The sequence below is a fragment of the Emydura macquarii genome, unplaced genomic scaffold (assembly GCF_026122565.2).
Source record: "Emydura macquarii macquarii isolate MOO-44397 ecotype Brisbane River unplaced genomic scaffold, CSIRO-AGI_Emac_v2 contig_2979, whole genome shotgun sequence".
NCBI classification, from domain to species: domain Eukaryota; kingdom Metazoa; phylum Chordata; order Testudines; family Chelidae; genus Emydura; species Emydura macquarii.
Window position 1 is genome coordinate 129284 of NW_027133116.1, and position 24666 is coordinate 153949.

The 24666-nt window shown below is 43.7% G+C and overlaps 2 protein-coding genes across 4 annotated transcripts; both read left to right on the top strand.

The window, feature by feature from the left end:
* Window positions 1–4307: 4307 nt before the first annotated feature.
* LOC137167743 (taste receptor type 2 member 7-like) lies at window positions 4308–5391 on the top strand. Its single transcript, XM_067570029.1, is given in 2 exon segments — window positions 4308–4408; window positions 4410–5391. Coding segments are annotated over 2 exon segments (1083 nt in total).
* Window positions 5392–9309: 3918 nt separating this feature from the next.
* On the top strand, window positions 9310–24108 carry GSTK1 (glutathione S-transferase kappa 1). Of its 3 annotated transcripts, none has more exons than XM_067570012.1 (8): window positions 9310–9769; window positions 11547–11628; window positions 12517–12645; window positions 14334–14434; window positions 14884–14919; window positions 19879–19995; window positions 20536–20629; window positions 21082–23065. In XM_067570012.1, the coding sequence occupies exons 1-8, from the start codon at window positions 9677–9679 to the stop codon at window positions 21087–21089; spliced, it is 660 nt and encodes a 219-aa protein (XP_067426113.1). In that variant the 5' UTR covers window positions 9310–9676; the 3' UTR covers window positions 21090–23065. The 3 variants fall into 3 exon arrangements, with proteins under 3 accessions (XP_067426113.1, XP_067426112.1, XP_067426114.1); XM_067570011.1 differs by lacking the exon at window positions 21082–23065 and adding an exon at window positions 23072–24108 and having other exon boundaries at window positions 9321–9769; XM_067570013.1 differs by lacking the exons at window positions 9310–9769; window positions 21082–23065 and adding exons at window positions 10269–10709; window positions 23072–24108.
* Window positions 24109–24666: the final 558 nt, after the last annotated feature.

Consider the following 24666-nt stretch of genomic DNA (forward strand, 5'->3'; position numbering starts at 1 on the left):
AAGTAGTGATCAATGGCTCCATGTCTAGCTGGCAACCGGTCACAAGCGGAGTTCCCCAGGGGTCGGTCCTGGGGCCGGTTTTGTTCAACATCTTTATTAATGATCTGGAGGATGGGGTAGATTGCACCCTCAGCAAGTTTGCGGACGACACTAAGCTGGGGGGAGTGGTAGATACCCTGCAAGGTAGGGATAGGATATAGAGTGACCTAAACAAATTGGAGGATTGGGCCAAAAGAAATCTAATGAGGTTCAACAAGGACAAGTGCAGAGTCCTCCACTTAGGAAGGAAGAATCCCATGCACAGCTATAGACTGGGGACCGACGAGCTGGGCAGCAGCTCTGCAGAAAAGGACCTGGGGGTAACGGTGAATAAAAAGCTGGATATGAGTCAGCAGTGTGCCCTGGTTGTCAAGAAGGCTAATGGAATATTGGGCTGCATTAGGAGGGGCATTGCCAGCAGGTCACGGGAAGTGATTATTCCCCTCTATTCGGCATTGGTGAGGCCGCATTTAGAATATTGTGTCCAGTTTTGGGCCCCCCACTACAAAAAAGATGTGGACAATTTGGAGAGAGTGCAGCGGAGGGCAACCAAAATGATTAGGGGGCTGGAGCACAGGACTTATGAGGAGAGGCTGAGGGAACTGGGCTTGTTTAGTCTGCAAAAGAGAAGAGTGAGGGGGGATTTGATAGCGGCTTTTAACTACCTGAAAGGGGGTTCCAGGGAGGATGGGGCTAGGCTGTTCTCGGTGGTGGCAGATGACAGAACAAGGAGCAACGGTCTCAAGTTGCAGGGGGAGGTCTAGGTTGGACATTAGGAAAAAGTTTTTTACTAGGAGGGTGGTGAAGCATTGGAATGGGTTACCTAGGGAGGTGGTGGAATCTCCATCCTTACAGGTTTTTAAGCTGAGGCTTGACAAAGCCCTGGTTGGGATGATATAGCTGAGGTTAGTCCTGCTTTGAGCAGGGGGTTGGACTAGATGACCTCCTGAGGTCCCTTCCAACTCTAATATTCTATGATTCTATGATTCTTACAGTCTGTCCTGAATTTGGCACTCTCAGTGGTGCCGCACACCAGGCAGCAGAACACAGACCACCCTGGCTTAGCAGAAGATCTTCAGCTCCCTGAAACTCAAAAGAAAGAGAGTCACACACAAAGTAGAATCTAGGTCCTATTATGAAGAATGAATATTAAAATACAGCCCACACTTGTAGGTACAGAATTAAAAAGGCCAAAGTACAAAATGAAATTAAATTAGCTAGGGACATAATGGGTAACAAGAAAGCATTTTGCAAGTACATGAGAAGGAAGAGGAAAAAACCAAGGACAGCTTTATTTGCTCTTCCAATAGTTAATCACCAAAGACAGAGGTGCATTGAACTGCAAATTAGGGAAGGGTTCTGTTACTGACTTTCTATTTCATGCATATATCTTTGCATTTTCCTATTTAGAATGCTCTGCAGTGACTGCAAACAAATGACTGGTTTTACATACACTGTATCAACTGTTTGCTAATTATAGGTGATAAACAGAATCATCTATTTCAGAACCAAAACAATTTCTGTGAAGAGGAGGTTTACATGTCAGGATTTGTCAAGACATGTCAGGGCCAGAGAAGATGGATGGTCACAAGAGCAACAACCAATAAGTAAGACAGAGATGGGAGGACATAACAAAAGGACATCAGTTTGTTACATATCAGATCACATGATTCAGATTCCTGCCATTTTTATTTGCCTCTGTTTTGGGCCTGTAGGAATTGGTGATGCCTTACTCAAATATATGTTGCACCAAACAGACTACGTGTAGCAGAATTTCTGCTTAGGCACCTTCCTTCACCATAGGAAAGAGCTACAGAAGAAGAGAGAGGAGACCATATTTGCAACCAGGTAGTTATGATGAAGAAGATCTGCAATCGGAGAGGCTAAATTGCCCTTGCTCAAGCCTGGCTTGTTCATCTTGAAGTAAGGAAATTCCTATATGCAACCTTTTTGGATTATATTACAGGCTGATGGGGTTCTGACACAGGTAAAGTGGGACACAGAATCAGCATTCTCTGTTTTACCAAAACACCTTTTTCAAAAACATTTCCAGGTCACTGGGTAAGTATCATGGGAGTTGTATGGACTGAATTCACTGGAGAATGACAACAGCTACAGGGGGCAGGAATAATTATGGTACAATACAAAAACAGAACTGCAAGCCCAGCTTTACTAGTTTGTGAAGACAAAGAGTCTCATCTGTTGAGATGAGACTGATGAACAGTATTACGGACTTTCTGGCCCCAGAGAAGACTAAAGCTGGTGTCTGCTGGGGTGGAGGGTATTTCCTCTCTGTTTCAAGGAGGTTTTTATGCCTCAGGGATGGGTCATTTAAAAGCTGTGGAGGCAAAGAGGTGGCCTTGGGGGAGAGACCAATCAAAATAATGTAAAGTGTGTCATATGTTACATGCATTATTGACAAAAAATTAACAGAGCTGGAATCAGCTGGAGGAATATTCTCCATTCCCATTGAAGACACCGGAGCACCATCAGATTGTATTCTCAAAACAGATGATTCAGCGCGTATGTGTGGGATATAAATTAAACATTTGACCGTGCCCCACCACTACTAAAATCTGTGCCCTCCAAAACGAGCATATCACACAATATACACATAAAATGAATCACATGCACACTGGAGGGCAAAACCGTAACTCCACTCTCGTACATCACACATGTACCATAATACACAACAAAATCAAAGGATTACAGCCAGATTAAATACATCCCAAGGAACAAATGTGGTCTGTGGCTGCCAGTTAGAGTGCCTAGACATGTAAAGTCACCTTTTTTTTAATAATATATATAAATTAATTACCTGGAATGACAGGAAACGTAGATAAAGAAGATGGTAATATAATCATTTTAAACATATTTTTGCCTCTAGAAAGGATAAAAAATAAATAATTCTATTCTATGAACTCTTTCTCTTGTTTGTCTAATGGAGGAGTATTAAAGAGTTTCTATAGCTCCAGTTCTGAGATGTGAACACTGACTTTGTGTTCTCCCTTCATTGTTCTTGCCTCATTTAAAGCTCCTGGATTTTTGAACTTCTGAAAATGCAGTAGGTAAGGCTTACTCCAATAAAGCAGGGCATCATCCTCACATTGACATGTTGTTCTGTGTTCTACCTACTAACATTTTTGTATGCAGTGCAGTTGTAGCCATGTCAGTCTCAGGACATCAGAGAGACAAGGTGGGTGAGGTAATATCCTTTATTGGACCAACTTCTGTTGATGAGAGAGACAAGCTTTTGAGCCACACAGAGCTCTTCTTCATTTTTGTTTATTTTAATGTGAGCCGTACACTTGTTATATATTTATTTAATATGCTTTTAAAAAAATAAAACTGCAGTCTCAAATCAAGAAGAATTTTAGTGTAGTTTGAAAGAAACTCTAGTCCACCCTGTCAGAAGCCTTTCAGCTCTAAGATTAAGATAGCGCTTTCTTCATGTTGGCTGTCCAGTTGCTTTCTATTTGATTTCCCCTGTCATATAATCTGGAAAGTCACAGCGACTAAATGAAGGATCAGTACATCGCTGCTGTTTACAGGATCCCTGGGGTGGGACCCGGAGTAGTGGAAGGGCCTGTGTTCCCCCCGTGGCCAACAGCAAAGTGTCAAAAACCCTGAGAAGGGCACAAGGCTCATTTGCAAGCCCAAGTAAAGGGCTGAACTTAAAGGGCCCAGAGCTGGGGCTGAAGTCCCTGGTGAGGCAGACAGACACATTTGTAGGACTTCAGCTATCTCAGAAGGGGTTTATTTTGATCTTGATGTCTTGGCCAGAGAGCTGAGCCATTGAAGACCTGCCAAGAGATCTTGGCAACCTACAGGCGATGCAAAGCACAGGATAGGTCTGCAGTACCACATGCAGGAACTATGAGATGCTCAAGAGGCGAGTGGTCCCTGTCACAGCACTAGAATTGACATAAACTGACACCACACAATCAGCAGCACTTCACTCCATCCAGCTCTCATGCTATCCACGCTGACTGACAGCCATAGGAGTTACTCTTAACCTGCTCAGAAGGAGGAACACAGAAGAGCTGGGTCTGTGGGTTACATTAAATTTTTCACGGTAGGACTTATCCAGTGAGATAACTTAGAAGTCAAACAATTAAAATGAAGAAGTGAGAGAGAAAGAAATGAAAGGAATGAAGAAGGAAATGAAGATTTTCACAGAAATGCCCAGCACTCTGGAAAGAAATGTATAAATAGAGGCAGTAGATGAGGCCATCAGTAACAGAATCCTTTTTGAGATTTGCATCCTCATGAATGCAGTTCCTACCCTTAGAAAAGGCTTCAACCAACAGGGTCGGTACCATTATCCCAGGAGACTAGCACAGGAGTAACAATTTCCTTTTTGCAGGGTCTCCAAGAACAGAACAATCAGTGCAGGCTTTGAAAACAACAAACAGAAAAATGCCTACTACACTTGCTCTCATCTCGCTGACCCTTTTAGGACTTGAGTCCCTTGTTGCGAGTCTGGGAAATGGATTTACGATAGTTGTGATTTGGATTGACTGGATCAAAAGCAGAAAGCTGGCCTCCTGTGAGCTCATTCTGACATTCCTGAGCATCTCCAGATTTCTCCTACAATGGGTTGTAATGCTGAGCAACTTCACCTATGTTATTTTTCCAAGGACTTCTGCACTAGGTTGCAAACACAAAGTATTTGGTGTCCTGTGGAGTTATCTAAACATGGTCAGTGTCTGGTGTGCTACCTGGCTAAGCGTCTTCTACTCTGTAAAGATTGTCAACTTCACTCAACCCCTCTTTCTCTGGCTGAAGCTTAGAATTGGTTGGCTGGTGCCAAGGCTGATCCTGGGGTCCCTGGTGGCGTCCTTGGTCACTACCATCCCATTAGTCTGGAGTGATGTTGGGGCTGATTTCTGCAACTCAACAAAAAGCCCAGAAGGAAACACAACCTTGAATAATGCTAAGGATATCCCATATCTCTTCTTTGTACCTATGCAAATCTTTGTGTCTACCATCCCTTTAATCATATTCTTGGTTTCATCCATCCTGTTGCTCACCTCTCTGTGGAAACACACCAAGAAAATGAAAAACAACGTTACTGGTTTCAAAGACCCCAGTATGGAGGCCCATATCAATGCCATGAAATCTCTCATCTCCTTCTTTATCCTCTTCATTATATATTTTGTGGCTGTAATAGTCATTTTCACAAACACAATCACATTTCAAAACCCTGCACGTTTACTTTATGAAGTTCTTCTTTCTGCATATCCTTCTGCACACCCCATTGTTTTGGTTCTGACCAATCCAAAACTGAAAAAGGTGTCAGTGAAAATTCTGCATCAAATCAAATGCCAGCTAAGAAAAGAGACTTCATAAACGCTATTACAACACCCCGATTTTTCTCCATGCTGTTCCTCATATAAGTTATTTGCTGAATTGCAGTTTCACTCCCAGCCCTTCATGGAAAAGACTTTTGACAGGCTCTTCCCTTGCTTCTCCTGCAGATCCTTATTTAAGAACTACTCATTCCATGAACTATTCCTATATTAGTCTTCTACACCTCCCTTATCTGAATGTTTGGCCTGTGTTTCAGTTTGGTTGTATTCAGTTGTAATCTCTGTGTCTTACTTTTTGTTTGGCACAAACCAAGTATATAGGCAATGTGATTTAAATCTTTACTAATAATTAATACTTTTTTATTAGGGTCTTACTTCTATATGCCCCAGTAAATAGAGAATATTGAGAGAGAATATCCTTTTCCATTAAATATTTGTGAAATACTGTTGCTTGAAATCAAGTACAATTGCTTGTGTAATTGTAAAACAGAATCATAGACAAAGTCATGAGTCATGGACAAAGCAGCATAAATGAGTTAAAAGCTGACCAGCTGCTCACACAGCTACCTGAACAATCTGAATACTTTCCAGTTTAACCTGAGATGAATAAATAAAGTTAACTCTGTGTGACGCTGTATGTCTGAAAGCAAGACCCCATATTCATCAATGTCATATAATTATGATATGTTTTGTACAATGTATGCCTTATGAGGTATCATTTTAAAAGTCTTGGTCTGCTAAACATTAATATCATGTTGGATTATATGTGCTGCCATTGTATGTGAAGTTATGAAGTTTTGCTCTGTATGTGCTACTGAAATATGTTGGAAGGTAGAGAACACCCAAACCAGCTTTTCAGGTACAACAATGGAGTAGCCAGACATGCTGATGGCCCATTAAGGGGAATCTGCTCTCCCAATGAACATCCCTAAAGACTTCACAGAGGAAACAGGTACACAACGGAGATTGCTTGACCAATGGGGGGCAGTCCCCCACGTCACATGCACAGATCTTTCCCAAGCTGGAAGAAGCTAGGAAAGAAGGGGACTGACTGTGACCCTTCTGTGCCTAGGGCAGCCACCTGAAAATGCCAAGGGCAGGGCAGGCTGTAAAAGGAGAGCAGATTCTCCCAGCGCTGGTGGGTGACACTGAAGTCAGACGTCCCAAACAGCTACAAACAGTGCTTCTGATTTCCCACACTGATTATCAAGAAGCCCAAAATACAAATACACACAGCCCCCTTTACTGCATCTCAGACTCGGGCTCCCAATCTGCCACAAGGTCCAATAAAGAGAGACCAGTTATTTAAACTCTCTGCTCTTTACTAAAAAGGTTCCCCCTGATCCCAAAGGGTCAGCCACAGCACCAGATCAATAGAAGTGTGGATCTTACCCAAAATACCAGGCTGCCAGCCAATCCTTTAGTAACTAAAACTAAAGGTTTATTATAAAAAGAAAGGAACAAACAATAAGAGAAATGTTAAAGGATTAAAGCAATCAGATACATACAAATGATTTGAAAGTCCATGTATATCAGGTTTCTAGGAGAATTGTGGAGTTTGCAGGCTTGTATAGTCCCTCTGGTGTACATCCAGTACCTGGATGGGCCTCAGTCCTTTGTTTCACAGCTTCAGTTGCAGATGACTTGGTCCAAAAGTAGATAGGTGACTGGAAGCTGAGCAGGATTGAAGACAAAATGGATTCCAAGACTTCTGCCTTATATATCCTCTGGTCCCTGCCATGCTGCTTGTGGAATTTTACAGGAACCAAAATGGAGTCCAGAGTCACATGGGCAAGTCCTGGTGACCCATCAGGTATATCCCTGGCTTCTCCACCTGGGCCACTTGCACCTGGGAATGTCTTAATGGGCCATTAAGCAGGCTATTGTTCTGCAGCCATCCTGTCTGGGGTGTGTCCCAAACAGCACAATTTGAAATACAGATATATCAACCATATCCATAACTTCCATTACACATATAACACATGAACATAAACATTATCAACTTACTTAGCACATTATAGCCTTTCTAACAGTACCTGAGATGGCATATCTTACATGAATTATTACGATTTTGACATACTGATGTCAAACAATATCATAAATGCTCCCCTCCCCCAATCCAGCCAGCGTGATGCCCCCAAAGCAAGACTGGTGTAGAAGGGAGAAATCAGAGCTCCTGAATACACCTCAAGGGCCCCCCTGATCCAGCCAGCGTGACACTGACACCAACATTTGTCTTCATTCCCCCACAACTCAATATCTGAAGGAACATATGAAAGACAAAGGACTTTGAATGGGGAAGGGGAACCGAAGCTGCAAAGCAGATGCAACCTGTGTAACAAGAATCTGTAACCTACTTGTATCATCAGTCAGGGTGAGATATTACCGATTCAAATTCTGTTTAGTGTATAACAACATAGACTGCAAAGTTATGTTTATTTCTTTGGTAACTGTCTCTGATCTTTTATGCCTACCACTTATAATCACTTTAAATCTATCTTTCTGTAGTTAATAAATCTGTTTTATATTTTTACCTAAAACAGTGTGTCTTGAATTGAAGTGTTTGAGAAACCTCAGCTCAGTAACAAAGCTGGTGTATATCCTCCCCACATTGAGGGGGGTGGACTAATTGATGAGTTTACTTTGACCAGATTTCTGCGAAGAGCAAGATGGTATAATTCTGAAAAGCTGTGGGGAGTTGGCTGGTGCCTTGATTGTCGGTTCATGAGTGACTAAAAAGCATTCCTGTAACTCAGTTGGGTGTGTGGCTCCACCTGCTGTCGTGTTGAATGATAACAAGGTCCAGAGGAGCTGGCCGTTTGTCACCAGCAAGGCATTGCTGGGACCCAGCCCAAGCAGGATAGTTATGGGGGCACAGTGGTTCCACAGCTTCCAGGCTGCACCCGGCAGGAGGTGGGGTGGGTGATCTTGTCACAGTCTGTATTTGTAATATTTCTTGTACAACTTATACTTACAACAGTGAATCCTTCGCATATTGCAAATAGTGAGGTTTCTAACTGCAAATGCTTATTTAATTGTCGACAGCAATTAGCAAGTTCTGAGCAGACATAACTATCCAAATGAGACATTTTCTGAGGAGGAAAAAAATTCACATTAATATATTGAGAAGTATAAATCAACGATGCTTTCTGAACAGTGGCAAATGCTACTATTTTTATGCAGAATTTCTCAGACCAACAACACGTGACCCAATAAGAAGCTGACTTGGCATGGGAAAAACTCCAATATGAGCTAACAGTGCTTTTATTTACTTAATTGCTTTCCTTGAGAATGACATAATTGCATGGTTATTTTAAAGTCATATTAAAACCTAATTTTAAAATGTTCATGTAAAAATGTGTTTGTGGTCCAAAGCAGAGGAAGAAATTGCAAAGTCATTCTGTGGTGAAAATAATCAGTTCTACCTATGAACAGACCTCAAAGCACATACCATTTCTTGACTCATATGAGAGACATGGGGCTCAAATGCGATTTCACTACGAGTCCATAAAGGGGCAGCATATTGTTCCACAGCCTGAGACGGAGATTGTGACTCAGAGGCTTGTGCCCCCTTATGCTCCTGCACCACCTTGCTAGTTGGCCCATGGTTTATTCCTCAGTAAAGGCAGTTCACTCACTGAATTATGTATTGTATATATTTGGAATTAAATGATATAATAGCGGAGTTGAACAGGCGGCAGCTATTGATTTCTCTTGAGGTGACTATAAAGTGGGTTGACCCAAGTGGTTAAGTTAGCTTGTTTAGCCTCTATCAGTTGGGTCTCCGGTGGTCTACACAAGAAAACTCTGTCATGAGATCGGTTGGCCGGCTTTACCTGGAACGTGGCTGAGCTATGAGAAGAATATGCCCGGTATGCAGACGGTTCATGTTCATGTTCAGTTCCTTGGACTCCCGCTTACGGTCCTGCGTGACCTTATTTACATTCTCTTGGCTTTGGTTTCCCCATCTGTACAGAAGGGACAATAATATCTCAAGGGCGATCCGAGGGGCCGTGCTGAGACATTCTGGGTCCGTAGCTGCGAGCCGGGAGCGGTGCACGGGCGGGAGGAGGAGCAGCAGGAGGAGCAGGAGGGATCCCGCCCAGCCCGGGGGCGGGGAAGCGCTGCCGCCAGGTCTCAGCAGATCCCCGCCGCAGCCAGCGGCTGGCTCGGTTGGTGTCACTCCGGGCGCGCCCGCGGCTCTGAGCCGGAGCCCGAGACCTGCCGCGCCGCGCACCCGCCGCCAGCGGAGCCGGACCCAGAACGATCGCGGCGCAGCGCCGAGCAGCCCAGCGGCGCCCCGCGGAGCCGGGCCGGGCCGTGCAATGGCAGCAGCCGCGGGGGGCTTGGGCGGCGGGAAGAAGCTGGTGGAGCTGTTCTACGACGTGGTGTCCCCGTACTCCTGGCTGGGCTTCGAGGTGAGGCACGGACCGACCGACCGACGGACGGACAGAGGGAGGCAGGCCGGCCCCGGCCGTGGGGTTAGCGGGGGAGGAGCAGAGTTCAGGCCTCTCGGGAGCGGCTGGTGACATTTCAGAGAAGATCAATGTTCAACACAGGCCTGGCTCTGAGTCCGATCTTAATCTTACCTACGCAGGCCTTTGCACCAGAGTCCGCCCCGGGGGAATCTGTAGTTTTGGGACAACGGGGAGCCTGGCCTGACTTTTCAGCTGAAGCTAGTTGGAGAAGAACAATAATTTTTCGGGGTGGGGGAAGAAAAAGTGCAACAATTTTAATTCCGCACATTTTGAAGAGGAACCTGGTGGGGGCGGTGTTTGCTTGAAAATCTTGTAAACAAACTTTTTTTAGTTTGTTTTTTTTCCCCCATTTCTCTCAATATTTTCCTGTTTCCATTTTGCCAATGAAAGAGGGAGAGAAAGGAAGGAGGAAAGAGGAGAAAGAAAAACTGAAAATTGCAAAAAAAAAAAAAAAACTTTGCAATAACTTCCATTTTTTAAAAATGATCATTTTTGTCAAAGTGTTTCAAATGAAAAATCTCAACCAGCTGTACTTATACAAGACATATAAGGGTGACTTTATGTTAACATCATACCTGCCTAACCTCAGGGATTTCTCAAACCCACAGTGTTGTTTCCAAAATCTCAGGATTTTTTTTGATGGTGCTTTGGGAGACACATGCTTTGCTACCAGGACAATGACATGAAAATCAAGGCCAAATTAAGGCAATCTGAGGCCTCGGATGGACTTCACAAGTGGTCCTTTATGGTCCTGCCCCTCAAGCCATGGCCCCAGCTTTATCCCAGGGCCCCATCTCTCTTAGATGTGGCAGCAAGTTTCACATTTAAGATGCAGGGGCAGCTCACACCTTTTGGAGCTACTACGTCAAGCTTTCTGCAGGTGGTTATAATTGCATTACATTTGTGTATATGAGAAACAGAAACATTTTTAACCCACACTTAGTGTTGCTCTCTTTCTCTCTAGTGGCTGGACCACAGAGAAGTTTATAAATCTGTTCTAAATTTTGAACCAATAGTTGTGTCTTGAGCAATAGATCCAGCTATCCTGGGTTCAGTCCCCACTGCGACACACCCGGGGCATCATAGTACCCTTGTTTTTAAATGAAAACTGATTCTCTCATTTTATCACATGACTCCACAGCTGGGTCCTATGGCATCTCTATCATAATCTGGTCCTGGATGAAATAGATTAGAGCAGCAGTAGACAGAGGAATTCTGTGAGACAGGCCTGGAGGAAATAGATCGCATTCTACTCATGACCCCCCACCCCCTCTTAAAGAAAGGGGAGATGCTATTATTTTCCCGATTTAAAAGAAATAAATGAATAGAGCCCTGCGCCAATACAAAACTTGTATCCACATCCAATCCGCAAACACAAAAGTGGTTATCTGCAGATTTGCAGCGCTCTATAAATGAATCTGATGTATCGTTTATTTTTCTTCCTGCTCCAGAGAGCAATCTGGGTGCGTGGTGAGTTTATCTCCAGGGGTATGGTTGGAGTGCATTTCACAGGGGCTCAGGGCTGCTTGGTATTTTAATCCCTGGTCCTATGTGGGAATTTACAAACATTCCCCACAGAGTCACTGGCATGAAGAAGATCTGAGCTGCCCTGCTAATCCCAGGATTGATTTGTAATGGCTTGTGTCAGGCACTGGGCCCAAGGCCCTCACTGAAGGCATTAGACCTTGTTTATCCATTATTATTTTTCCCATTCCAGGTGCTTTGCCGGTACCGGCACAACTGGAGCATTGAGCTGCGTTTTCGTCCCGCTTTCCTTGGAGCCATAATGAACACGACTGGTAGGTGTTCCTCTGCTCCGGACCCCCAGTAGAGAATATGTGGAACCCCCAGCAGAGCATGGCTGTGAGACTGTGGAGATTCCATCCAGCACTCGTGGCCGTGCTCTGACAGGGCACTGCTGTTAGAAAGCTCACCGCAGATCCCAAAATGGATGCTGTGGGGAATATTCTAGATCATTGAGATCCCTGCTGTCATTAGCCAGGCACTGCTGGAGCCCTGTCATTCCACTCAGAGGTCTAAGTCTGGAAATCCAGCCCCTTTTTGATGGCCCAGTATAGGCCATCCAGTTCTATACCATTGCAAACTCCCGGCTGTGAGTGTTGGTTCTGCTGGGGAGATGCTGCTCTGGAACTACTCTGCTAGAAAACAATTCCTTTCCCAGATTTAGGGGGTTGGAATCACTGACGTGGGAGTCACAAGTTCTGTTTCTGGCTCTGTTGGAGACTTGATTTGCCTGAAATCCCATATCATTTCACCTTGCTCTGCCTCCGTTTCTTACTTTTAAAGTGGGAATAATGATTCTCACCCTCCTTACCGAAATGCTTTATGATGAACAGCACTTTGAGTTTATCTGTACCCAAAAGGTTCAGTTGTTTAGATTAAAAATGGATTAAGCTGAACTGGTGCAAACCTCCTTATGGACATTCTTATATTGGTTTAATACTGGTTATGTCAGTTTAGTGCCTGCAAATTTACTGATGCAAATGAAACTGAAGTAAGCCAGGTTTAAACTGATAGAAGAGTGTCCTCACACAGAGTTGCAACTGTTTTACTAAATCAATATAAACATTACACTTTTAGTTAGACTAGTTTAAATTTGTGTGTAGACCAGGCCTAGCTTCTTATAACTGGAATTTTCCTCTTGTAATATCACCTTTTTCTGTAAGGTAACCAGCCCCCAGCGATGAATCCCAAACGTGGGCAATACATGATGAAGGATATTAAGAGGATGGCAGAGTATTACCAGGTCCCAATACAGATCCCCCAGGATTTCATGGGGAGTATTATCAAAAAAGGTAAGTAAAGGAGGCTGTTTGGAGAGTGAGTTGACCTTTCACCTTCAAGAGATCTGGGTCCAAATCTTATATGACACTGAATGGGGGGAAAAGAGTTTAAACGTTCTCAGCTTCTTCCCCCATTTGTGAGTTGTGTGACTGTCAGTGCATAGTTTAACGTGAGCTGGAAATTCCTACTCAGAAACAGGTTGAAAGTGGGATAGCATAGGAATTGCTGCAGATCATGACTGAGCTGCAGAGCTGGGGTGGGGAACAGCTCAGGGTACTGTCAGGGCCGTATTATCCGTTAGGCACAATAGGCACAGTGCCTATGAAAAAAGCTTTTATATATAATTTTTTATTTTTATTTAAAAAACTATTTATTAATAGCTTAAAATCGAATTAGTTATTTCAGTCGGGGGGCCTACGAAGGCAAGTGTGCCTAGGGCCTACGAAGGTCTTAAAACGGCCCTGGGTACTATAGGAGATGAGCCCATCAGCTTTGGCACTGTAATATTTTTCATCACTGAATTACGAGGCACAGATCTGTGTTTAAAACTGGTAAATAGTTTTGCAAATAAAAGCACTGGATTCAGATCGGTCCCATTCCTAGGGTCATATTATTTGTGACTGTGTTCAGACAACTGCCAGAAATTCATGAAAATATTCACAAATGCTGAAAATCTCAAATAGTAGCAAAAAAATTATTCGGTCAAAAATTCATACAAGAAAGTGTGTTCTTGGTTGTTTATTACATTGCTGCTTTAAAAAAATGTCCATCATCAAAGCAGAGAGCAGAAGCAATTCTATGTGACTTAGGGGACCAACCACACATCACCAGAAACGAATAACAATTGACTGAAGTGAACAGTTTACAACAGCCCTCCGTAGGCTGTCAATTCTTCTTAGAAGTGTATTGATTATTTAGAAATAATGCCTAGATCAGTGGGAATCAGGATGGGCTCTTGAATAAGTCACTCAACAGAAATAGGGCTGAATTCAAAACAAGTATTACTGGCAATGAATAGTTTGACCTGCTCGAATAGAGAGGGTTAAGCCCCCAAGAACTGGTGCCCCTGTACATTAGACATCCATGAACATAACTGGTATTCAAGATTTGAATGCTGCAGCTTCTTAGCACGTAAAGAACTTTAAATCTGCCATGTGCTGTCCATACAGGAGGGAGCTAGTGCCTGAATTGCCCAAGGAGCTGACCACTCACAACTCTGGTTACAATCCGTGGAATTGTGGCTGTTCAGCACCTCTGTATGTCAGGTCCGAGCTGTCTCTAGTTTGGCTGCCAATGCTGGAGGCCCCAGAACTAGAAGCAACTCTTGAAAAATTGGCCTGTGATGCTTTTGGCCATAACTGGTATCAGAGTCCATTCTCCATCTGAGACCAGTGCAGACTGTGTTCGGTAAGCCATTCCCATAGGTGAATCCCAGCTAAGTCCCTCTCCTAGATAGCTACTCAAATCTGCAGCAGGCAGAGGGCTATCTCTCTGGGACAGTCTCAAGGCAGTCCCATACAGAAATAGTCTTCTTACGAGCATTGGCAAGAGTTTCAGTAATGACCTCTGCTCCCTGAGGACATTCCCAGGGGCCGTGCCAAACTGAAAGCCTTGTCCTGGTGTGATATTAGTCCAGACTTCATTGTCTGATGCTGTTCCTGGGTCTCTGAGTGTCTTTCTGTCTTTTATACCAAACCAGGCAGCCTTTCTGCCATGCGCTTTATCACCGCCGTGGATATGACACAGCCACAATTCCTGGAGCCTGTGTCCAGAGAGCTCTGGATGCGTATCTGGTCCCGGGTAAGCACTCTACATATTCCCCATCCAACTCCTTTCCCCATTTTTCTCTGCCCTCTTTCCCCTTCTCTGCCCTCACTCAAACATGCAGTGTGAGCAGAAGGGCTGAAATCTCACAACAGGGGATATAAGATGTTTGTGGGTCAGGGTCCAATCCAAGGAAAGCACTGCATTCCAAGTCCATTTCAGCTTCCCCTGTTCCTCTCTGTGTATGGATGCTGCATAAGTAGTTAACTCCAGAGGCCACATAATCCAGTTCCAGTTTGGGTGAATGGGATCTTTTCCTCTTTCCTATGGGAAATTTTCCAATGGGATCCCAGTCCTCAGCTGAGCATTTCTGACTCCATCCCTGCAGAAAGACAGGGTCACTGTGATGAGAAATTTTCTTTGTAGATTCAGTATCTTGTTCATAAACATTTAACCATTTGGTTTCTTCCTCCTCTTCTCACCAGGATGAAGATATCACCCAACCAGAGAGTATACTGGCAGTAAGTTTCTGCCTATCACTGTTGCGTCTACATCCATTTGTTGTGATTTATTGGATGGGGATCTTAGGGTTACCGTCTATGGAGACACCTTAAATAATTCTTACTGGCTCTGGATTTGTTAACGGAATACTTGGAGTTATCAGGAAATTCCCGTAGGGGAAATGTGACTCCCATGTCCATGATGCCAACCTCCTAAATTTGTGGAAATGTGGGGTAATTTCGCAAGTAACTTTGGTGCATTTTCTTGCCAGGCCTAGAGTGGATATTTTGGCCAGGGTGCCTTCCCTAGCAGGATTACACTATTAATTGTATTGTAATTAACAGTAATAAAGCCAGGAGCAAGTGTAAGCATGCACTCAGAGAAGGGGACAGGATTGCTTCTATAAAAGGCTTTTAACTCGAGTTAAAATTTGATTCCGAAGGCAGATTGTGGAGGGGGCAGTGGTGGTGTGGTAACCAGGCTCCACCCAGCAGATATGCCTTTCTTCTAAGTTGCTTTGAAGTGGTGTCCTTTCTTCTTTTCCTCACTTCCACTCTCTGCATCCTGCTTCTTCTGCTTGTTAGATCTCTGGCTATAATGCAGAGAGAAGCAGAAGGCAGTGTTCAGATTTGAACCAGGGTTAGTTTTGGGGTTTGTGTTTCAGGCCAAATCAAGGCCACAGTTCCAATTTGATGATCCCAAACAAGATCTCAGATTTTAGCCCTAGATGGTAGCCAAGTCTTAGCCCACACCTTCATTTTACAAATACTATTACTGGCACTACTACTAAGTTGAGCCCACTGAGAAGAGCTGTGTCAAGGCCTCTCCTAGTGGCTGGTCCACGTAGTAGTTAGCAGTTACTCCAGTAGCTCAAGTGGTAAAGGTGTGTGCTGTTGAACTGAGGCTTTATCTACATGAGAATGTTGTTCCAGTTCAACATAAGGTGTGAATTTAAACTCATGTTGCTAAACTAGAACAAACCCCTGTTTAGACACTTTTATTGTGGTTTGAGAGCAGGTTTTTTCAGTTTCACGTAAATTGATTGCAAACCGGTTTAAGCTAAACTGAAAAAAGCAACCCTCTGAATGAAATAAGTGTCCACGGGGGGGAGTTGCACCAATTCTACAAACTGATTTGTTTACAAACCAATTAACATTCAACTGGTGCAGCTTTCTTGTGCAGACAAGGCCTGAATGTCCAGGTTCAACTCTGCTGATGGCCCATTTTGAGGACTTTATGGTTACATGTGAGAGAATTTTATTTTTCGAGTTTTTTGTTTAAAAAATGGGGCTCTTTCATTCACACAGGGAGATAAAATCTCTTTTAAATGATACTATAGTAAAGATTTTTATAATCTGTACATGATGGTGTTACACAGTAAGATACAGATGTCCCACATTTGGGCCCTGTGTCTCACATTTTGTTTGTTGGTGTCACACAGTGGCAGGTTTGAAGGTTGAGAAGTTCGCTGACAGAACAAGTGATAAAGATCCTTTTTATCTCCAAAGAAGAGAACAAGCACGGTCCTTCTGTACCAACATTCCAGTTCTGAAAATCACCCACCAACTTCCAGTTAGGCCTATTGAGTTTGGCCTCTCTGTCATGTAGTTTCACTCCCAGTTCCTTTCTTGCTGTGTTTGTCAGGCTCCTTCCAGTTCTGTTCAGACACTTTAATACATTAATACTCTTCATCTTCTTTTCCACAACATTTCCTCTGTCTTAGTTCATGTGTTGAAAATATCTCATTTGAACTAAGCAAAAGCTCCCTTTCCCCCCTTTTGCTAGCTAATTGAAAGCCCACCTAACAAGAGCTGCATATTTTGAGCCTTGGAGGTGATATCCCTTCAGCTTCACGTTCAGAAGTCACTCAGAATGGGTGGGTGTAACCAGCCATGGGAGAAAGCAAACCAAACTGTCTTGCTAGGGACATGTCCTAGGAGGAGTATTGGTTACCTTTTGACAACAGACCTTCAAGCAGCTAAAAAGTGACACTTTTTTTAAGTGCTTACATACAAATGCTAGAAGTCTAAATACTAAGGTGGGTGAACTTGAGTGACTCATATTAAATGAGGATATTGATATAACAGGCATCACAGAGACTTGGTGGAATGAGGCTAGTCAATGGGATACAATAATACCAGGGTACAAGATATATCGGAAGGACAGAATAGGTCGTACTGGTGGGGGAATGGCACTGTATGTGAAAGAAAGCATAGAGTCAAAAGAAATAAAAATCTTAAATGAACCAAACTGTGCCATAAAATCTTTATGGGTAGTAATTCCATGCTTAAATAATACGAATATAGCAGTAGGGATATACTACTGACCACCTGACCAGGATGGTGATAGTGGCTGTGAAATTCTCAGAGAGATAAGAGAGGCTATAAAAATAAAAAACTCAGTAATAATGGGGGATTTCAACTATCCCCATATTGACTGGGTACATGTCATCTCAGGAGAGGATGCAGAAATTAAGTTTCTTGGCACCTTAAATGACTGCTTCTTGGAGCTGTTTGTTCTGGAACCCACAAGAGGAGAGGCAATTCTTGATTAAGTCTTAAGTGGCGCACAGGATCTGGTCCAAGAGGTGAATATAACTGAACCACTTGGTAATAGTGACCATAACATAATAAAATTTAACATCCCTGTGGGAGGAAACACCAAAGCACAGCCCACCATGGTAGCGTTTAATTTCGGAAAGGGGAACTACACAAAAATGAAGAAGTTAGTTAAACAGAAATTAAAAGGTATGGTGCCAAAAGTGAAATCCCTGCAAGCTGCATGGAAACTTTTTAGAGACACCATAATAGAGGCTTAATTTAAAGGTATATCCCAAATCTGAAAACATAATAAGAGGACCAAAAAACTGCCACCATGGCTAATCAACAAAGTAAAAGAAGCAGTTGGAGGCAAAAAGGCATCCTTTAAAAAGTGGGAATTAAATCCTATTGAGGAAAATAGAAAGAAGCATAAACTCTGGCAAGTGAAATGTAAACACATAATCAGGAAGGCCAAAAAAGAATTTGAAGAACAGCTAGCCAAAGACTCAAAAAGTAACAGCAAAAAATGTAAGTACAACAGAAGCAGGAAGCCTGCTAAACAACCAGGGGGGCCACTGAATGATCGAGATGCTAAAGGAGCACTCAAGGAAAATAAAGCTATTGCGGAGAAACTAAATGAATTCTTTGCATCCGTCTTCATGGCTGAGGATGTGAGAGAGATTCCCAAACCTGGGCCATTCTTTTTAGGTGACAGATCTGAGGAACTGTCCCAGATTGAGGTGTCATTAGAAGACGTTTTGGAAGAAATTGATAAATTAAACAGGAATAAGTCAGCAGGACCTGATGGTATCCACCCTAGAGTTCTGAACTGAAATGTGACATTGCAGAAGTACTAACTGTGGTATGTAACCTATTGTTTAAATCAGCTTCTGTACCAGATGACTGGAGGATAGCTAATGTGATGCCCATTTTTGAAAAAGGCACCAGAGGCCTAACTTCAGTACCAGGCAAATTGGTTGAAACTATAGTAAAAAACAGAATTATCAGACAACAGATGAATACGATTTGTTGGGGAAGAGTCAACATGGTTTTTGTAAAGGGAAATCATGCCTCACCAATCTACTAGAATTCTTTGAGGTGGTCAACAGGCATATGGAGAAAGTGATCCAGGGGATATAGTGTACTAAGATTTTCAAAAAGCATTTGACAAGGTCCCTCACCAAAGGTTCTTAAGCAATGTAAGCAGCCATGGGATAAGAGAGAAGATCCTCCCCTGGATCAGTAACTGATTAAAAGATAGGAAACAAAGGGTAGGAATAAATGGTCAGTTTTCAGAATGGAGAGAAGTAAATAGTGGTGTCCACCAGAGGTCTGGACTAGAACCAGTGCTGTTCAACATATTCATAAATGATCTGAAAAAAGGGGTAAACAATGAAGTGGCAAAATTTGCAGATTACACAAAACAAGATAGTTAAGTCCAGAGCAGACTGTGAAGAGTTACAAAGGGATCTCACAAAACGAGGTGACTAGGCAACAAAATGTCAGATGAAATTCATTCTTGATAAATGCAACTTAATGCACATTGGAAAACATAATCCCAACTATACATATAAAATAATGGGGTCTAAATTAACTGTTACCACTCAAGAAAGAGATCTTGGAGTCGTGGATAGTTCTCTGAAAACAACCACTCAATGTGCAGCGGTAGAGAAAAAAGCTAACAATGTTGGAATCATTATGAAAGGGATAGATAAGAAAGAAAATATCGTATTGCCTTTTTATAAATCCATGGTACGCCCACATCTTGAATACTGCATGCAGATCTGATCGCCCCATCTCAAAAACAATATATTGGAGTTGGAAAAGGTACAGAAAAGGGCAACTAAAATGATTAGGGGTATGAAAAAGCTTCCATATGAGGAGAGATTAATAAAACTGGGACTTTTCAGCTTGGAAAAGAGATGACTAAGGAGGGATATGACACAGGTTTATAAAATCATGACTAGTATAGAGAAAATAAATAAGGAAGTGTTATTTACTTCTTCTCATAACAAAAACTAGGAGTCACCAAATGAAATTAATAGGCAAAAGGTTTAAAATGAACAAAGGAAAGCATTTCTTCACACAACACAGTCAACCCGTGGAACTCCTTGCCAGAGGATGTTGTAAAGACCAAGACTATAACAGAGTTTAAAAAAACCCCAAAACACTAGATAAGTTCATGGAGGATAAGTCCAATAGCCATTAGCCAGGATGGGCAAGGATTGCTGTTTGCCAGAGGCTGTGAGTGGCTGACGGGATGGAGCACTTTATCACCTGCTCTGTTCATTCCCTCTGAAGCACCTGGCATTGATCATGTCGGAAGACAGGATCCTGGGTTAGATGGACCATTGGTCTGACCCAGTATGGCCGTGCCTATGCATATAATTATTACATAACTAGCATGAAGATATTGCTGTTCTTATCTTCTGTTCTCAGGCTGCGAAGGAGGCGGGGCTACCCTCAGAGCTGGCCCAGAAGCTACTGGCAATGATCTCAACTCCTGAGGTGAAGAGTCGCCTGAAGGAGACCACAGAGGAGGCACTCGAATATGGGGTGAGACGCTCCCGTTGCCACATGGGGTTATATCTGTGTGTTCCTTTCCCAGCACTGATACTCCGGGGCGGGGCGGACAGGATGAAAGGGTAGATCAGGATATGCAAGGATCCCATTGCTCTCAGACGTCTTTGTGTTTTAAACACACATCTGCAAGCCAGCTCAATACCCTCAATGTTCGTTTCCTGCACTATCTTTTGGGAAACCCAGGTTTGATTCCTGGCCCATTCCAAGGGGAGACCAGAGCTAGTGCCTGGGGTCATTGCTTTCCACTACCATGCATGAAGCACTGGTTTGACTCTTATCCTTTTCTCACAGTCCGATGCAATGACCGGGCCTTTGCACAATACAGGCTTGGTGCATGGAACCTGGTGTGAGCTAGAGAAAGAAGAAAGGAAGGGAAAGGGCAAAAGGAAGTGAGAGTGCAAGGGAGCAGGAACGGTGATACCACCGTTACTGTTTGTAGGAGAACTGGTCTTGTGCTTATTTGTCTCTTTCTCTTTGTGACTCTCCCTGGTTTTGTTCCCATGGTGGCATTAGGCATTTGGAATGCCAGCAGTGGTGGCCCATGTTAATGGCGAATCTCACCTCTTCTTTGGCTCTGATCGTTTAGAGCTGCTGGGCAATTTCATAGGTGAGTATTTCTAGTCGCGTTTTCCTCTGTTATAATTCTCTATCTGCTCTAACAGGATGTGTAATGTGACAGACAAATTCACGTGCTGAGGATACATCCACACTGCAATTAAAAACCCACGGCTGGCCCCTGCCAGGTGACTCAGTCTAAGGGGCTGTTTAATTAGAGTGTAGACTTCCGGGCTCGGACTGGAGCCCAGGCTCTAGGAACCGGCAAGGGGGGAGGCCCCAGAGCTCGGCTGCAGCCTGAATGTCTACACCAGAGTTAAACAGCCCCTTAGCCGGATCCCGTGAGCCCTAGTCAGCCGGCACAGGCCCACCATGGGTGTCTAACTGCAGTGTAGACATACCAAAGAATCAGCATCTCCTTTCCTCTTGGGCCAGGGGAAGGGAGAACTATCTCTTTGTATCCTCTGCACATTTTATCATCAATTATTTTACATTTTCTTCTAGGTCGTTGATAAAAGTATTGAATAGCATTGGATCAAGACCAGGGGAAGCACCAAGTACTTGATAACTCTCAGTTAGTAACTACATGTTGAAACCTTGCAGTTACCCAGCTTTGAGTCCGCTGAGCCATATCGATTTTGAGGAGCACTCATGTTTGAATCAGAATACCGGGCGTGTTGCCTAAGTGCAGGTCTCCCCGCATTTACCTCTAGCTACCAGACTTGAAATCTTCTCAAAGAATTGTACACAATTCATTTGACAAGATAGTCCATTATTTTTGCCTGGGCTTGATGTTAGGCTAACTAGCCCTTAATTACCCAAGTCAACCTATTTACCCGTTACACCCTGTTTACCCATTACACCCTGTTTAGCCTGACAGTGGCTTTTTTCCACTTCTGTCCCTTTTGTAGTTTTCCTAGAGTTATTAAAAATTAACATCAGTGGACAAAGAGTGCCTGGATAAACTCTTGTAATGCTCTTGGTTGCAAATCGTCCAGATCAGCTGATTTGACAATGTTTAACATTAGTACTGTAGATGTTTAACAGCCTCCTAAGTTACCTCGGGAAAAGAAAAGTTCCAGAGGGGTAGCCGTGTTAGTCTGTATACAGCAAAAACAAGGAGAGTCCTGTAGCACTTTAAAGACTAACACATTTAATTTCAGCAGACATAAGCTTTCGTGGGCTGTAACCCACTTCTGCAGCGTATGTCTGCAGAAATTAAATGTGTTAGTCTTTAAAGTGCTACGGGACTCTCGTTGTTTTTTCTGGAAAAGAAAGTACACTTGTCTGATTAACTCCGCTTTGGTTGCAAATGCTCCTTTTCCCCATGCCAGCCCCTCCCTAGTGATGAGGTTACACATTGAGCTTGTCTCTGCTGGGAGAATGGCTGGAAACTGAGGCCCAGTTGCTCAGCCGCTATAAATGGTGCAGCTCTGACGTCAGTGCAGCTGTACACGTTTACCCAAGCTGAAGATCTAGACCTTTTAAACAATATAAAGTAAGTTGAAGCCTCCCGCAGTCACCTGATGTCCTGTTTTCAGACTGTCGAGTAAGACGTGCCATTCTCACACTTCTGTAGCTGGTTAATGCCGAATTTTGAAAATTAATCTTGGGATCTGGACAGCAAATTGCAACGAGCTAAGTCAAATCAAGTTTGTTTTTATTTTTGGTATAAAGTGGCAAAAAAAAAAAAATTTGAACTCATGTGAGAACCTGTTTTTTTAGAGTGCAATAGCTGAGGAATCCCTTGTCCAATTCTTTTCAAATCTGACAGAAAAATATACTTCAGTCCCAGATCAACCCTAGTCAAAGGAAATCAGCCTAAAACGTATTTATGGGTTTTAGCAAGGAGGAAGAGAACAAATTCAGAATTACAGTGGAGGCTGAGTTGTAACCAGCTATTACCATGATTCCATAATCATACATAACTGAGCTAGGAGGTGTTCTAGTTGCATTTCCAGAGCAGTCGAGCTGGGTGTATGTTCTGCTTAATTGATAGTTTGATTTGCTTTTTATTTCTTGTTCTAAAATAACTTTTTTATTTTAATGAAGAGAACTGGAATAGGTTGTGGTGACTGTTAAAATCAGTGTTGCCCACTGTAGGGTGAGCCTTAAACTAGGAAACTGAATTTCAACCTCAGATGTGGCCGTGTTTGGGGGAGTGGCGTATCAGTCATGGGAAAGGAGTTGTGATTCCTTTTCTATGTAGCATGGTGAGGAAACTGGCTGAAGGACGCCAGGGTTGATTACGGGCTCTGTATCCCATCCTTATCCCCAGATCTGTGGGCAGGTTTTAAAATTCAAACTAATCTTTGGTGCTGGGCAGTACGTTTCAGCTAGCTGGGTCCAGTAACCTAGATAGGAGAAGCTCTGTGTCCTGTTAATTACATTCCCACTTCAGCACAATTACCCATTCCATGAGGAGGAAGGGCAGCCTTAGCCTGCAACCCCCTCCCTGTATCAGGATTTAATTTTATGGTGGTTTGTCTTACAGGAGAGAAATGGCTGGGACCAGTTCCTGCTGCTTCAAAACCCAGGCTGTGAGAAATCCCCGTGCCATATGAACCAACCAGAAAATGAATCAGATTTCAGTCAATGAAGCAGTAATGTCATCCCAGAGTCATAGTATGTAGGGTCCCAGAGAGAGTGGGAGAGAAGCAGCGGTGTTCCCCTGGCATTCTCTGTAAGGAGAATAATCGGGACTCCAGTTCTACTGAGGTGGAGCCCCTTGACAGCCTGAGACTGAACTTCACTTTTCTCACCCTACAAACAGGCAAGGATGGTGATGTGATGGCACTTTGGTGACAAGTCTTAATACAGGGTGATGGGCAGTGGCAGAGTTCTGGCTGGCTGATAATGGCAAGAGAATCTTGTCTTACTGGTAGTCCTGCAGACGGGCTACTGAGAACAACTCAGTTGGTTTCACCCCAGGACGTGTGAATACCTGTCCAGTTTTTGTCTCAATCTGACAAAGCCAGAAGTATTTGGTGATCAGTGGGAACAGCTGAGGGAGCTAGACCTGGAAGTTATACATGCAAACTCCCCTGATCTCACTGCAGGAAATCATTCTCAGGCTGAGAGCTCAGAGCAGGGTCTATGAGTCCTGTCAGCGCCAGTGCCTTCCCACTCAGACTGTAATTCCAGTCCATTGCCACGTTGCCATGTATTCTGAATGCCTCGGGGGTGGTTGTCATATACGTGTATTTCTCACTCTCTCATATTATCCGATTCCCTCACTTGAAATAAATTTCATCTGATTGTTAACCTGGATGTTTTGGGGGGGACACTGGCTGATTATCCCCCCAAAGTGCAATTCTCCTGTGAAAAGTGACTTTGAGCTAGATCCCTGTGGCATCCTCAGCCCTGAGTTAAGTGCCCATGCAATGGCTTGGTAGGAGCCTCACAAAATAAAAACCAAATACAGCAACATCTAGGTCGCTACATCAGAACGACCAAGCCGCGCAGCAGCCTGTCTCTGCCATGTCAGATCAGATGATTTAGCCATTTAACTTGGAATTCTGCCTCCACAGTTTCCCAATAACTGATGTAAACAAAAACCACAAAGCTGCCTGTTGTCCCATGTTGTGTGTGTGAGAGAGAGAGAGAAGAGGGGAGAGATCCGGGGCTGACATGATTGTTCTGTCACTTTCCCAGGTAACACAGTCACCCCCAGCAGGGGTGGGGCTCTGCTTGGAGGTGTAATCCTTTGTGCTGAGGTTAGAGCTGTGCTAGTGTCTTGGCTGGGTGAGACATCTCCCTAGCCACCCTGCAGGGAGTCATGTTAAGTCTGTCACCTCTAGGAGTCACCACCTCCTTGGCTGAGCATGGTTGGGCTAGGAGACAACTCTCCAGGGCATGAATGTGGGTTGGCTAAGGGCCGCAACAGCCTGAGTGACTGATGTTTCTCCCTCCTGTGCAGTGGGGGAGACACATTCCAGGATGGGGGAAGGACTGATGCTTTGGAACTGGGAACGAGCACCATGAGAAGTCACTTCCCATGAGTGGAGAGAGTTCCCTTCTCTCTTCCTCCCCCCATTCCCCCCCCCCCCCCCAAAAAAAAAAAACAAAAACAAAAACCCTGATAACAAC

Bases quoted from the DNA above. Each gene is read 5' to 3' on its own strand.
- GSTK1 (XM_067570013.1), top strand. From the start codon at position 10,488: ATGCTTTGCTACCAGGACAATGACATGAAAATCAAGGCCAAATTAAGG. The intron at 14,920-19,878 runs GTAAGTTTCTGC...TTCTGTTCTCAG, and splicing joins AACCAGAGAGTATACTGGCA to GCTGCGAAGGAGGCGGGGCT. The intron at 20,630-23,071 runs GTGAGTATTTCT...TTTGTCTTACAG, and splicing joins GCTGCTGGGCAATTTCATAG to GAGAGAAATGGCTGGGACCA.